At 56.7% G+C, this 15172-nt stretch overlaps 1 protein-coding gene and 1 long non-coding RNA gene across 9 annotated transcripts in view; one reads left to right on the top strand and one right to left on the bottom strand.

Moving 5' to 3' along the window:
- The first annotated feature begins 428 nt into the window (after positions 1 to 428).
- On the top strand, positions 429 to 9194 carry LOC125619629. The gene is made up of 3 exons (XR_007351151.1): positions 429 to 907; positions 6009 to 7442; positions 7740 to 9194. It is a non-coding gene; the product is annotated as an uncharacterized LOC125619629 (long non-coding RNA).
- The window catches only part of Rapgef1 (Rap guanine nucleotide exchange factor 1), a 100488-nt gene continuing 88573 nt past the window's right edge, over positions 3258 to 15172 (bottom strand). For all 8 annotated transcript variants that reach the window (XM_048812842.1, XM_048812843.1, XM_048812844.1 and 5 more), the window contains 10 exons: positions 13261 to 13345; positions 11525 to 11617; positions 10520 to 10705; positions 9507 to 9591; positions 9099 to 9193; positions 8193 to 8271; positions 8013 to 8114; positions 7441 to 7538; positions 6228 to 6356; positions 3258 to 5673 (listed from right to left, as the gene is read on the bottom strand). In XM_048812842.1, coding sequence (XP_048668799.1) covers positions 5523 to 5673; positions 6228 to 6356; positions 7441 to 7538; positions 8013 to 8114; positions 8193 to 8271; positions 9099 to 9193; positions 9507 to 9591; positions 10520 to 10705; positions 11525 to 11617; positions 13261 to 13345 — 1103 coding nt within the window. In that variant the 3' untranslated portion in view covers positions 3258 to 5522. The remainder of the gene's footprint in view (positions 5674 to 6227; positions 6357 to 7440; positions 7539 to 8012; positions 8115 to 8192; positions 8272 to 9098; positions 9194 to 9506; positions 9592 to 10519; positions 10706 to 11524; positions 11618 to 13260; positions 13346 to 15172) is intronic.

Below are 15172 nucleotides of genomic sequence, written 5' to 3'. Positions count from 1 at the left end.
AAAGTCTTTTTTTTTAAATGTATTTTTTGGTGTACACAACACAATGCCTTTATTTTTATTTGGTGCTGAGGATCTAACCGGGTCCCACCCGTGCTGGGCGAGCACTCTACCGCTGAGCCACCATCCCAGCCCCTAAAAAGTTTTTTTTTTTTTTTTTTAAGTTGTAGATGGACACAATACCTTTCTTTTCTTTCTTTATTTTTTATGTGGTGCTGAGAATCAAGCCCAGTGCCTCACACATGCTAGATGGGTGCTCTGCCTACCTTGAGCCCCGGCCCAGCCCCATTACCCCATTTCTTATCCTTTATAGCTGGCAATTATACACTTTTTTTTTTTTGTACTGGGGATTGAACCCAGGGGTGCTTAACAACTAACTCTCATCCCCAGCCCCTTTTATTTTTTGAGACAGGATCTCATTAAATTGCTTAGGGTCTTGCTTAGTTGCTGAGGCTGGCCTCAAATTTGTGATTCTCCTATCTCAGCCTCCTGGGTCCTGGAATTACAGGCTTGGACTGTGCCAGACTCTAGTTTAACATATGTTTTTGTTTAGAACTTCCACTTGTCCTGTTTATGTCTGTTATTTGCCATGATTCTCAATCTTACTCCTGGAACACAGTAAGCACTGTGCCTTCTTATCTGCAGGTGATAGCTCCAAAGCCTTCTGATTCTACCAGTTGTATCTGAGGTCTTTAGGACCTTGCTTCTTGTGTCTCCCCCATTCCCCAGTGCCTAGTTGTTTTTACTGTATGTGGAAAATTAAATACCTTGAGGCCTAGGATGATGTCATTCTCCTCCAGTGGGTGCCTGGGGTTAGCTATCCAGACTCTAAGAAGGCTCCAGATGACTGGGAGCCAGCTTGCGTCGGAGAAGGCCACAGTGGTTCCTCAAGGTCTCAGACCCAAACAAGGTGAGCTCTAAACTCCTTTTTTTTTTTTTTTGGTACCAGGGATTGAATCCAGGGTGCTTAATCACTGAGCCACATCCCCAGTCCTTTTTGTTTTTTAAAACTTTGAGACGGGATCTTGGGATCTCTGAGTTACTTAGGGCCTTGCTAAATTGCTGATGCAGGCTTTGATCCTCCTGCCTCAGCCTCCAGAGTGGCTGGGATTGCCGGCCTGCACCACAGTGCCCACCAGGCCTTATTTTCCTTATAAAGGTCTCACATGTCTTTTGTTGGGTTAATTCCTAGAAATTTCAGACTTGTGGTGCTAACATAAATGTGGTCTTTTAGGGATGGCGTTTCTGTTTGTTGTTGTACAGGAATGTGCTGCGTTTTGTCTGGGTGTACAGCAAAGCACCTTTAGGAGCTTGTTAGTTTCTTGGCTACTTTTCCTTTCTATGTTGGCTGCGTAGCATCTTCTGCCCAACAGCAGGCAAGGTGACAGTGGGATGCCCCATCGGGTTTGATTTGAAAGGAAACACTTTGAACATTTTACCATTAAGTATAATGCTTGCAAAGGATTTTGGAAGGTAGCCTTTATCAGATTTAAGATTTTAAATTTCTAGATAGCTAAGGGTTTTTTAAAAAATATGAATGGAAGTTGCTTTTTTTTTTTTTAAACCCAGGGCCTTGTGCAGCTAGGCCTGCGCTCTGCCACTGAGCTCCATTTCAGCCCTGGGTGTCACATTTTAGTGTCCTCTTCAGAAGTGATCAGTCTCTGTTCTGTGGGAGACTACTCCAGGACCCTAGAGGACACTGCAGCCTCAGAGGCTCAAGTCCCTTATACAAGGTGGCATAGTGTTTGCAACCTTCCCATGGACTTCGAATCATCTCTAGATGACTTAGAGTGCCTAATGAAATGCAAATACTGGGTAAATTGCTATGCCGCATTATTTTGGGGGAAAGGTATTGTGTATGTGCTCAGCACGGAGCATAGTTCTCTCCTGAGTGGTTCTGTGGCTGGCTGGCTGCTCACACAGCAGTGCGGCTGTGTGCGGTTTTGTCCTTTGTTCGGCTCCATGGTGCGTTGGGCGGGGGCCATGCTCTGAAACCATCAACCCTGCACCCAGTGCTCAGAGGCTCCCGTCCACTCTTCATCCTTGTAAAGTGCAGCTAGGCTTAAGCCAGGGCTGGTCTCATCCAGTCTCCTCCCCTCGGGACTCTGCCAATTCTGTGCCTGGGTTACTGAGCAGGGAAGTGTGGAAGTAGCCCATAAGCACCCAGCCCAGGATGGCACATGCCTATGACCCTGAGATCACAGGCAAGGGGCCTGGTGTGCCTGGAAAGCAGAGGTGACCAGACACACCCTGTGTGAGGTGTGGCGTGGGGAAGACACCTGTCGGGTCTGGGACCACCTCTGCTCCGCGGCTTGGGAGGAAGTGGCAGGAGTGGCTGCCTGGGGCTGCAGCAGTGCTCCTATGCCTGTCCCCGTTTTCCAGTCTCAAGCCTGGGAGGTACTGGGAGGTGCTGAGAGTGACTGAGAAATCACCTGAGGCGGTTCTGGAGGAGATGCCCTCCTCTTCCCTGATTGGACCCCACCGGCCTCTGCATCCTAGGCAGAGGGACAGATCCCTGGGCCTTAGGCCACCATGGGCTCAAAGCCAAGACAGGCCCTGGGTCAGTGCCAGAGGGCTCCTGTGGGCTCCCGCAGGCTCCCGCCATCCTGCGTGCTGCCACTCAGGTGCATGGCCTGTGTATAAGGTGCTGGGGGTGGGGACCTGGGGGCAGGCGGGGTGCTGGCATGTGACATGGCTCTGGAGGGTAGTAAAGAAAGGGAGACGAGTTTCCTTTTCTCTTTGGTGGTGCTAGGGAGGGAACCCAGGGCCTCCCACATGCTGGCCAGCTCTACCACTGAGCCACACCACAGCCTAAGAAAGGGAGTCGGTGGATGTCCTCCTTCTGTGTGGGGAAGACACAGTCCAACTCAGGGCAGAGGGCGCCTGGAGCCCAGGGAGCCCCTTGCTTGGTCCCATGAAGGCACAGAGGCTGTGCTGTCCCTCGCGTGGCTGCTTGTGCAGAGCAGACACAGGCCTGCAGAAGACAACTTCCAGACAGAGCTTTAGGGTACTGGTGTCCCTGAACTCCACTGCAGAAAAGTCCCTTTGCACAGGACCCTGGGATGGGAGAGTTCTTGGGCAAAGACCCGAGGGGAGCGTTCTGGAAAGGAGCGGTGCCATTCATCCCACTCAGCAGGTCTGGGCACTGAGACCACCAACCTGAGCCCTCAGCCCCCAGGACCCTGCCAGCAATCCAAGGCCACAGAGAGGCAGTGGGGTGCCAATGCTGCACACGTAGCATCGGTGCAGAGGCCATCAGACAGCTTTCACCTGTTTATTTTTCTTTCATATAAAAGTTACATGTTTGAAATGTCTGCAGGAAGATGCCACCATCAGGAGTTAGTGGGGGGCTGTATATTACAATGTAACATTAGGGAGGTTGTGGGGCAGCCAGGGTAGGAGACCGCTCTGAGGCAGGGCTCAGGTCAGCCACCATGTGTCTGCCTCTCCCTGGCTCCACCCACCCGCAGGGAACCGGACCATTCACTTCGCTGATGTCCTTTGGTGAAGATCGATTCCCACCATGCCCCCTGGCCCCCCAAGAAACAGCCTGCACTAGGCCCAGCCCTGAGTGCTGGGGTGTGGCCACAGCCAGAGGCAGGAGGGAGGGAAGCATGGCGGCCAATGAGGTACACATGCACCTCACTGTCCTCCCCAGGGTGCCCTGTCCTCTGGTGCTGCCTGTCCACAGCCTGGGCACTTCTGCAGGGAGTGCAGGGGAGGCCTGGGCACTCTGGGACAGGCAGCGGGTCTGTTCTGAATTAAGGAAGTGGCTCCCCCAGGCCCTACCCGCCAGCTCTCACCAGGACGGGTGGACTGCCCGCTGCAGACAGGAATCTGTCCTGTGGGCAGAGCGGGCTGGGGCTTCGCTGCCACAGCACTGGCAGTGGCCTGTGCTAGGAGACTCCTGGGCTCTCAGAAGGCAGGGAGGACTCTGGTCAGCACACCCTGGGCCCTGTGTGCATAGAACCCCCCCCCAGCCCCACACACACACACAGCAGCACTCAGGGCTGGACACGGATGGGCAGCAAGAGGCAGGGGCTGAAATGAAAGGACTCACCAGAGAGGGAATAAACCGGACCCAACCCGCACAACACTGCTAGGGAACCCAACTGCACACACACACACTCCTTAAATAATAAAGTGACAGGTTCCAGCCGCCAGCAGGGCTGCTGCCAGAGAGGGCGCTCAGTGATATTTCACAGACCTCCTCCCTCTATTTACAGGACAAATAAAAGACAAAAGAGGAAAAAAAACAAAACAAAAACAAAAACGCCAGCCCCGACTTTCTTCTTGATAAAAGTTGCTTAAAATCCACGAAGGACTTAGCAACGTGGTTGCTTTCTACCTTTTGTTCTGTGGAAACGGGGCTGGGGAAGCTCGGTTAGATCTGGTGCTCACTTGACCAAATCCCACTCTTGGGAGAAGTGCAGAATGGGCGGGGTGTGGGGGGCACAGGGGTTCCCACCTGCACCCTGCCTGCTGGGCCCTGGCAGCAGCCAGGGGCTCAACAAGGAAGGGGCGGGCACCTTCCTGGGGGCTGCTTTCCTGGGCAGCTCGGGACATGTCTGCAGCAGGCCTCTCCGGCCCGCACCCCGGGGAGCACTGTGTAGCAGCCTGCTGGACCCCAGGGTGGGACAAAGTAGGAGGGAAGCCTGTGGGGAGGGAGGAACAGGAGATGGAGTTTAAGGCACACAGCAAGTGCGGAGGGGGCTGCCCACCTCTCCCCAGGACAGCGGGAACTCCTCCCCCCAGCCCCAACTGGCACAGCTCTGCCACGCCCCTTCTCAGCTTCTGTGACGACAAAGTCCTCCTGCTCCCAGAGCCTGGATGATGTGGGCAGGGGCCTGGGGGCCTGCGCTGGGGAGCTGAAGGGGAAACAGGTGCTCGAGGACCAGCAGGGCAGCCTGTGGAGCATGGACGCAGGACAGGCCTGGGCCAGAACCAGGACTTGAGCCCAGGGCTGCTGAAGGCCACCTGTCATACCTCCTGGGCCAGCCACACTCACTCCACCCTCCACATTGAAACCCAGGGAATGGAAAGTAAGAAGTGCCTGCCCCTGGCCCTCTGTTCCCTGCTGCACCTCCCCTCTCCCAGGTGTCCTGGAGGGCAGTGTGCCCAGAGGGTCCTCAGCCTCCACTGCCTGCCATTTCAGGAGACTCAAGGGTCCTGGCCCTGGGTGGGGGTGCGGTCTGCTGCTGACTTCTCTGTGCTGCTCCCAGGCTGGAGGGGTCCGGGGAAGGGTGAGAGGGGACAGTGGAGGTGAAAGTGGAAAAAAAAACCCAAGGTGGGGGGGCGGTGAGGAGGGGGAACCACTGGTTCACAAATCAGCACTGAGACCCGCCTGCCGGCTCCACTGGACCCCGGGGCTGTGCCGCAGGGAGGGAGGCAGGAAGCTGCTGGCAGGCTCTGGGCTACCCAGCACAGCCGAGCCAGGCTGAGGCTGGGACGCTGCAGCCCACTGGGCAGGCCCCAGGTCCTCAGGCTCCAAGAACCTTGAGCACTCTCCTCGCAAAGCAAGGCTCCTAGGTCTTCTCTTCCCGATCTGTTTTCCTCCTTGTTATGTTCCTGGGCTTAATTTTCAAAGAGAGTTCCCATAGGGCCTCCTCGGCCAAGTGGTCACTGAAGTCATTGAAGAAGTTTATAATGTCGTCGTTTCTCCGGATGTCGTAATGCCTGGTGGGGGGAGGGGAGGCAGTCAGGAGCAGGGGTTGGCTGAAGAGCCTGATGGCCATAACCTCTGGTCACCCCAGTTCCCCGGCAGAAGCTGTAATGGTAGGGTCTACTGCCACCCAACGAGACAGAGGATGCCAGCACTGGAGACCCCACCAGGGCTGAGGCTGTGCTCTCAGCCCTCAGGCAATGCCCTGTGGCAGGGTTCCCCATGGGGTGCCCCAGGTGGATGGCCCCTTGGGCCACGGTGCCCTCTGTGGCAGGCTGCCTGTCCTAGGTGGGGTCTGCTGCCCTGGAGTTAGGCTGGTCAGGGTTTCCCGCCTCCTCTGTACACCAAGGTGGGTGCCAGCTTCCCAGGACACAGGAACAGAGGCTGGCTGCTGCCTCCCATCCAGGCCCAGGGTGCAGCATGGAGCTGGGCCCTTCATGTGGATGTCTCCAAACTGGACTGACAAGACCTGAGGGGCAGGTATGGTATCCCCACTTAAAAGACAGAGGCCCTGGCTTCCCTGTGGCCAGGCCCTCTGCCCTGTAGTCCCACAGGTCACAGTACTCACGCCTGCTGGAAGCACCGCATGCTGTCGAGGATGTTGAACTGCTGCCACCGTTTGGAAAAGTTCACTTTGCCATCGATGTAGTCTGGGTTCCCCAGGTGGACAAAGGTCAGGTCCTGCAGGATCAGACCCCTGGGGGACACACCGAGAAGTCGTTACTCGGAGAGCAGCTGGTCGGCTGTGAGTGGGTTGCACTACCAGGACCAGCCAGTGTGGGAAGAACAGCCTCAGCTATGCCAAGTAGCTGCCAAGCCCAGGGCACACCAAAGAGCAGGACTAGGGGGTTTGTTTCCTCCAGGGTGAGCTCCTGCCTCGTGAACTCTGGACCTGTGACCACTTATGGGATCCTCAGAAGTTGGCTCGGGTGTTGGGGAGCCTAAGCACAGTGCTGTCTATGCCTGGAGTGTTGTCTATGACAGGTGCGGCCACCCTGTGTATGGGCACAGCTATGGACTGCCAATGTGAGGTCATTCAACGAACAATACAACCAAACCAGACCAAAACTGAGGGGCACAGAGACCCCTTCATTAACAGGTGTAATAGGTACTTCTCAAGAGGAGGTGGAAGGCGAGGGCAGTTCCTCTGTCCAGGGAGAGCTCAGCCAGAGGACCCAGGCCTGTGTGCTTGTGAGCACCTGTGTGGGTGCTGGGTGAGGGCAGAAGGACCAGATGCAGGGAGAGGGTCCTGGCTGCAAGCTCTGAGGGCAGAGGCTCCAGGATGCTCCTTCACCCCCCAGGCCTGGAATACTGCTGGGTCTCTGACCCTTTCAGAGATTCCTAACATCCTCTAGTACATGAGGAGGCCCAAGGAGTCCCGCGACAGAGGCCCGTGCAGCTTTGAGTCCACTTCCCTCTCCTATTTACGCTCTCAGATTTACGCTCCCATGGCTGGGCTGGGAAGTTGATTTCTGAACATGACACCAAATGCTCCCCAGGTTTCTGGGGTGACTGGTCCTTGGGCTGTCCTAATATGCTTGAGGCCCCCGGAAGGTGCCTGAGGCCCCCTGGTGGGGGGCATGGGAGCTCACACTTGTCACCTGACCTTTTCCCTTCTGTGGCAACTGTAGCTCAAGAGGCATTCTTCACTTTAGAATTTCATGATAAAACAGAGGAACAACAAGGCTGACGGGCCCTCATCTCCTCAAGGAGCCCAACATGTCTTCACAGAGAAGTGAAGAGGCAAGCCCAGACAGGCTGAGGGGGAGGCCAGCACTCACAGGTATGGGATGCAGGGGGGCTCCACCTCTGAGAGGGCCGCCCGGTAGGCTCGGAAGGAGGATGAGCTGTCAATCAGAGTGCAGTACTCAGCCAGGCCCTGTACGGGATGAGAGGTGGGTTAGTGAGTGTGGGCTGAGGCAAGGTCCCAAGACACAAAGAGAAGCCACATCTGGTCTCTGTGGGGATGTGAGCCCTTTTACCTGTATGTCTAACAAACCTGGGTGGCAGGGAGGCCCGAGGCCATTTTGTGGGAAACATCCCTTGGGGTGAGTGGGTGACATCCTCCCTTTCCCTCCAGCGCTTGCCCTGAGGGTGCACCCCGCCCAGCAGCCCTTCCAGAAGCTGGGACCCAGGTGCAGGCTTGCAGTGCAGGCAGGATGTGACACCCCATGTCAACTACGAAGGCCCAGGAACCAGAGGCCAGAGACCAGAGATAGGAAACAGGTGGGGAAGGTAGCTGCCTAGCTACAGGTTGGCAGCAGAGCAGGGGCTGAGCTCCTTTCTAGTCCTGAGCACTGTAGTCACAGGTGGCTGGCCTGGCCTACCCACCAGATGCTTCCTGCCCACCCACCTCTGAGGTCTGCTTCTGCCACTCCAGCCGACGGATGGGTGCCGAATCCAGCGCTGAGAGAATGGCCAGGTAGGAGTTGAAGTTATTCAGCTTCCGCAGGTGCTGTGGAGAGAGGTGGCCTGTGAGGGGAGGCCCAGGGCCAGCAGGCCTGAAGGGGGCTCTGGGCTCAGCCACCGTTACCTTCATGATCTTGATGAACTTTAAGAGCAGCCGCTCCCTGTCCTGGGCTTTTTCCTGTAACATGATTATGGACCGGACCCTGTGGGAGCAATGGACAGAGCAGAGCAGCTGAGCTGACGGGGCTCCTGTAGGTCCTGGCAGACCAGGTGGAGCCAGACAGGGTGACACTGTACCGGCAGTCATGAACCTGGCCTCAAGTGGCTCAGGACATCTCAGGGGTCGGGGCCAGATGCTCACTGACAGGGAGTTCAGCTCCTGCACTAGACCTGGGGGAGCAGCGCACTTTCCTGGCTTGTACTGACCTGAACCCCTGGGGCCTCAGGACTGGCCAGGGAATCCAGCCAACCCCAAGTCAGCAGGTCACTTTTGCTAGCCACAAGGAAGGGAACCTCTCAGAATCTTAGCCCCAACAAAAGCTAAAGCTAGAACTGAAACCAACACCAAAAGCCGTCATGGCTGTGTCTCAGGGGTCTGTGGTGGCGTCCACATCCTATGGATCATGTGGGCCTGTTTCCAGGGCTATCAGAGGACGTGCTAGCCACTGCATTACCTCCTCTGTCCGATAAAAGGGCACCTGCACCAGGACATCTGGGGGACTGTGGTAATGACCAGGGCAGGACAGCAAACGCGATGCCTGTTCCCTTCTGCCATTGAGGGCAAGTATCACTCAAGACCCTGGCACTCTTCCTACAGAGCTTCTGTGCCTCCTCTGTGCCTCTGGAGGGCAGGTGACCAGCCTATCCTTGCCTTCTCTGCTCCTCAGGGCTTGAGGTTAGTGCCCACAGGGCCTCCAGAGGAGCCTGGAGGAAGGACGGCAGCAGCCCCCACCCTGCCAGCTCTCGTGGGAGACTGAATTTGTCCAGTGGTGCTGCCAGACTGGCGAGCTTGGCGCAGAGGCTTTCTTACCAGTAGGACATGTTGTTGAAATGCTCTGTGAACTGGGTCAGGTTAGGGCTCTTCTCCTCATTCTGTTCTTTTGCCCAAAGTAAAACCTCAGGAATCTACAGAAGGAAACAGAGCAGACAGCACTGGAGCCCTCTGGCTTTCCTGTGCCTGGTGCTCTCTTTTTTTGGGTTGGGGGGGCGGTTGCTGAGGATTGAACTCAGGGGCACATGACCACTGAGCCACATCCCCAGCCCTGTTTTGTATTTTACTTAGAGACAGGGTCTCACTGAGCTGCTCAGGGCTTTGCTTTTGATGAGGCTGGCTCCTCAGCCTCCCGAGCCATTGGGATTGTAGGCGTACGCCCCGGTGCCTGGCCTTGTGCTGTCTCTCATTCAGAGACAAACCAGCAGCAGCTCCCCCGACACCTACCTCTATTTTATAGAAGAGCTCAGCATCCAGCAGTGTCAGCTGCTCGGCTATTTCATGACTGTGAAAGTCATGCAAGGTCCCTGGCCTGGAAGACAGAGGCATAAGAAGCACTGTTGGGCGTGGAGGCTGGGCAGGAGTGGCACTGCAGGCTCCAGGGCTAGGGAGGGAGCAGCTATCCAAGCCTCACTCCACATCAGGACAGCAGGGTGGCAACAGACTCCAAATTGCTCCTTGGTCCCTCAGGGCCATGAGATTGCCCCAAGAGGCCTGCCTACCCCATCTCTGCAGGTCGTCCACAGATTCCAGAATAGGACAATGAGTTCCCCCCATGGGATTATGGGTGACTCAGATGCCTAAGGCCTTGCTCACCACTGGCCACCACTCCTAGGCGGTCAGCAATAAGAGCTGGCTGTGGGAATGGGGGGGGCTAACGCTCACGAAGGAGAGGGTGGCCAACCAGCCAGTGCCCACAGCTGGAACTAACACTCACCCTCAGGCTAGGGCAGAGGGTAGGCAGAAGCCTGGGACCTTTTTTTTTTTTTTTGAATATATATATATATATATTTTTGGTTGACCATGGACCTTTATTTTTTAATTTATTTATATGCAGTGCTGAGAATTGAACCCAGTGCTTCACACATGCTAAGCAAGCACTCTACCACTGAGCCACAACCCCAGCCCCAGCCTGGGACCTTTGTACCAGTCTTGGGAAGGGTCTGGATGGTGCTAGGAGAAAGCTCTGCGCTGACAGCAGCCTGGTGCACACCCACTCCCCTCCTGTCCTGCTCAGCCCCGCTGACCCACTGATCCACTTCCTTGTTACCAGTGACTCGCCACCCCAATTCCCCTAGCAGAGGAGGCCCCCCACAGGGAGCCAGAGGCTGTTCCCAAGGCACCTCGTCACAGGGCCTGGGCAGAAGCAGGATGTGAGGCCGTGCAGCCGGGGAGGACAGCGGAACAGAGGTGGCTAAGGGGTGCAGCTTTCCAGAGGGGCCGAGAGGCTGACTGCTCACCTGGCTGCAACACCCCGGGCTGCCAGGGGCTGGTCGGAGTTGGCACACCTGAGCAGCCTCTTCTGGTCCACCTTGTCTAGGATGTTCTTCCGGAGCACGCGAGCCAGGCTGAGCTCCCCATTGCACACCAGGCGGAAGACCAGCTCCATCAGCAGCTTCAGGATCTCCTCTGTCAGCTCCACCAGGCTATGGGCCAAGGGCACAGGGTGAAGGCCAGGCACACAAGAGTCCACCAGGTACACCTCAGGTACAGGAGTGTTAGCGCAAAGCTGGAGCCTCCCATGGAAGAGTGAGAAAGGACCTCGGGGCACCCACATCCTCCACAGCTCTGGGTGTCATGGTCCTGACAACATTTCCCTGACTGTCACTGAATACATGCTGGCGCTGCATGCACTGTGTGGGGACTCTGTGGGGCTGTGTTAGAGACCCTACACCAACCTGCCACAGGAGCTTCTGGTCTCACCCAAGCAGTAGACACCAGGAAGACATCCCTCACCTCCTCTGCCTGGCCCTTCCCTGGATGTGTGGCCACTGCCCGTTGATGCTGGAGCCAGGCCTTGGTCTGTCTTGTTCACCTCCAACCCCAAGGCATACTTGTAGAATATGGAAATGGCCAGGGGTCACCATAGATCCCAGATCCCAGTGGAAAGGCTGAGGTGGGTGGGAGAGGCTGCCCACTCCACTGCCCTAGCCTCTACCAAGCCCCCTACTGCTGAGAGTACAGCCAACACAGGCTGATCCTAAGACGTTAGAGGGAGGGATGGTGCCAGGTGGGACAGGGTCTCTCCTGAGGGATGGAGCCCATTAGGAAAGATAGGACCTAATACCTCATTGTGTCCTATAAGGGACAGGTCATTCCTTTCAGAGAGCCACAATAAAGTAGGCTAGAGCCAAATCCAGAGCCTGTGGGTAGTGCTCTTCAGGTGGCCGGGGTGGGCTGAGCAGTCTCCACGGGGTGCAGGGAGCCCGTGCCACCCGCCTCTGGGCCAAGAACAAAGCACTCACCAGAGCTCATCCACCACCCGCACCAGCACGAAGAACGTGTTCTTGCTGACGCGCTTCTTGAATGTGTCGGCGAAGGGAGAGAATTTCTCATAGGTGGAGAAGGGTTAAAGAAATAGCCCACATGGCAAAGGTGATGTGCTGAGTAGACACGGAGCTCCCACTCAGCATGCACCAGGGACCTCGTGACTGAAGCCTCGAGACTGGGAGTCATGGTCCCAGCACAGGGAGCAAAGGCTTGCACTTATGCAAAATGGCAGTGCTGCCCAGGCCTCAACCCCAGGGGTGGTTCTCAACAGCCATCCTCTCTGGTCTGCAGGGCCATCCCTTCTGTGCCACCCCGGCTTGCCTTCTGATTCAACCTGAGGCTTCTGGGAGAGCACTGACAGCGTGAAGGCCGTAGTGCTGAGCCTCAAGAAGGTGGTCCCCCAACCAAGCACCCTCAAGATCTCAGGCCCCTGACCGGGCAGAGGTCCTCTGCTCTCTGCATGAGCTGCCACCCCGAGGTGGTCCCCCGGCTTTGGCTTGGACACTCTGGGGAGCTATCACCTGTGACATGCTGGGCCAGTTCCTGCCCCCCAGGACAGCACAGTCCCCGTTTGCTCCTCGGCCCACGGCACCCTTGGTTCCCATTCCTCCCTCACAGGTCTCTTGAGGCCAGCATCTGCCTTGGAGGTTACGCTTTCCTGCTGCTTTTGTGCTCCCCCCGTACTCCACGACTGGGGATACATGCTATGTGTCTGGCACCCAGGTGGACTGTCAGCCTGCCCCAGCTGTGTGCTGGGCAGCCATGCTCCCGCTGTTGCTGCTGCTGCTGCTGCGAGGCTTCCATGAGCATCCCTAGGGGAGCCGAGGGACATCCCCTGAGAACCTGAGCACCCTCTGCACCAGGCAGCCATGTGGGACAGTCACTCTGACCCACTGTGCCTCAGCGTCCTCAAGTGCATCACAGGAGTGACACAGCAGCACCAGTGGTATGGTGCTGCCGGGCAGCCACACCTGCCAACGCAGCACCCGTGAGTGCATGTCTGACCAGCAGGTGACTCTTTTCCCTGGCCAGGCCTGCCACCAGGGGCTCAGAGCACCAGAACCAGGCTGAAGAGGACCCCCGATACACCATGGGAAACGTCAACATCTATCTTGATGGACCAGGGGTTCGCAGGGTCAGGGTGAGGGGAGGCCTGGAGGGGACTCTGACACTGGAAAAGAACTCAGGACTTCTTGCCCAGAGGGACAGCAGCTGCCCAGGCTACAATGCAGGGAGGTAGCCAGAGAGCAGTGGGCTAGCCTGGCAGGACAGGCAGCTGGGGTTTGACAAAGAGGCAACAGGCAACCACAGCAGGTCCTTTAAGCCCCTGGGGTCTTCCTTGGCCACTACTACTTCCCAAGGGTGAGCCCACAGGCAGATCTGGTGGAGGGGACAGAGCTGATGCCAGCTCTGGATGGGGCAGAGCTGCCCACTGTGGGCGGAAGGGGCTGTGCATACCCTTGAGCCACCCTCTCACTTCCTCAAGCCCTGTTCACTGGTGCCCACCCTGCCTGATGCCCTGTAGGCTATGCTCTTGCCCCGGCCCCCTTCCCTCCCAGGTGTGCTCTTTTTCAGAAGCACCCAGTGATCCCACTACGTTCCAGCACTCCATGTCATTTCCCTTGGCCCTTTATGGGTGAGTAATGGGAGGGGGAAGCCACTGAAGCTGCGAGAGCCTGTGTCCCCATGCTGGTGGCGCTGGGAAGGATATCGGTACTGCAGTTTCTTGATGAGCTCCTCAGGGCTGATAAAGGTCCTGTAGGTGGTCAGGAAGGCTTCGCAGTACAGCACCAGATCTGCCGGGAGTAAGGGAGCAGCTCAGTTAGAGTGCAGGGGGGAACTGAGGACTTGGGGATATAGGTGAGTCTGCCTGTGTCCCAGAGGAAGCCACCCACACTCTGTCCAACTCTCAGGAGAGACCAGTGGACCTGTGTTTCATTTCGCAAGCACCATCTTCTAATGACAGAGCTGTCTGGGCAATCATGGTGCAGTGGGGTCTGAGGCCAAGTCTGGTCCCAGTTTCAATCAGTTAGTCATGCCTTCCCTGGCAAGGGGCAGAGCCTGGAGACGCGGCTCCAAGATGTAACCCTGGGTTAGCACTGGAGGGCTTGTCTGCCCTCAGGTTCAAGGACTCCAAGTCTTAACAACCATGGTCAGGGAGAAAACAGTCCAAACTTGTCAGCAGGATCTTTAAGGTAAGTCAGAGGCAGTACGGAGATGGCAGGGTCTAGTAATTAAAAATCCGGGGAAAGTCCATGTACCGAGTCTTCAAGGCAGCTAAAGAGGCACAGCTTAGCAGTTTGCTGAGATATACCAGTGGGCATGCTCAGTTGCCTGGGAAAGGCAAGGTCAGCTACAAGGAGCACAGACCCAGTGGCTGGGGGACCTGGGCAGACAGTGCCCACCCCTCTGTCCCTCCTTAAGTGGTGCTGGTCCCAGCCAGGGACTTCAGACACTCTAGAGTCCCCACAGTCTCATTTGTGTGCTGTGTGACTCATCCTCCAACCATGCTGTCTCTGACAGTAAAGAAAATTGAGGGCAGTTTTTAAATTCTTAAATGAGACAAAGGAGCTGGCCAGGCTCCGGCCTATGGAGCAGAGCCGAGCCAGAGCAGTTAAGGAGGCCTGGCTCGTTCCCAGCCCACGACCCTCAAGCACTACTTGAGTTTTGCTTTCTGGGCAAACCAGCTTCTAACACCTTCTTACAGGCATCCTGTGCTTTCTGGAAGCAGGAATCTTGAGGCATTCCACTTGTCACAGGCATGTGGCACTTTGCCCTGCCACCCTTGAGGCCAGACAGGGAGGAAAACTCTCGCCTGCTCCTGCGTCGAGGCCTTGTGGTCCAGTCCCCTGCACCGTGCTTAGGCTCCTCCCTGGACCCAACCTACCTGGCTCACTGCCACATTTGGCTTTGTGTTCAGAGTGGCTGGGCGTGAAGCAGAGATGGGGCAGCCACACCAATGCCGTTTCTGAGAGAACCGATCCAAGCCCACACGGCACTGTGGGGGAGGACCACTGCCAGGAGCCAAGGTGGCCTCTTGTGAGGCATGTCCCAGGACCTGCTGCTGAGCACTGGGCCATGCTCTGTACACGCACCACGTCCTTCAACACCCAGAGCAGCCCCACAAGGGGGTTACTTATTACTCCACTTAGGAGACAAAGAACTGGGCCTGAGGTCACGGCACCATAAATAGTGTGGTGAGGCTTGTATCCAGGTGCCCAGCTCCAGAGCTGCTAGCCATCTGCTGGCCTTGGGCAGTGGTAAATGGGGTGTCATCTAGCTTCTGGGACAAGCAGCTCTGTGCCACTCCCCAGTGTGCACACGGCTTTTTCGGGGTCCCTTTGTCCCTTGTGTTCTCCTGAGGAAGCCTGAGGGCTAAGCAACAGGTCTGGCACACGTGGTTCCTGAGGATGGACAGGATCTGGAGTCTGAGACCAAGCCTGACCCGACCCTCTCCTGAGTAAAGGGCCAAGAGATGACAAGGGTCTCCCTGCCTATCTCTTCCCGGCGAGTCCCTCTTGGCACAGGCTGGGGCCCAGCTGTCTCTGAGGCAGTCACTGGTGCCACTGGGACAGGGGCTCTTAGCCAAGGAGACTGCATCATTACCTGCCCTGTGGCCCTGC

Source organism: Marmota marmota, unplaced genomic scaffold (assembly GCF_001458135.2).
Source record: "Marmota marmota marmota unplaced genomic scaffold, marMar, whole genome shotgun sequence".
Lineage (NCBI taxonomy): Eukaryota > Metazoa > Chordata > Mammalia > Rodentia > Sciuridae > Marmota > Marmota marmota.
Note: the sequence above shows the minus strand (reverse complement) of the source record. Positions and strands in the feature narration are given on the sequence as shown.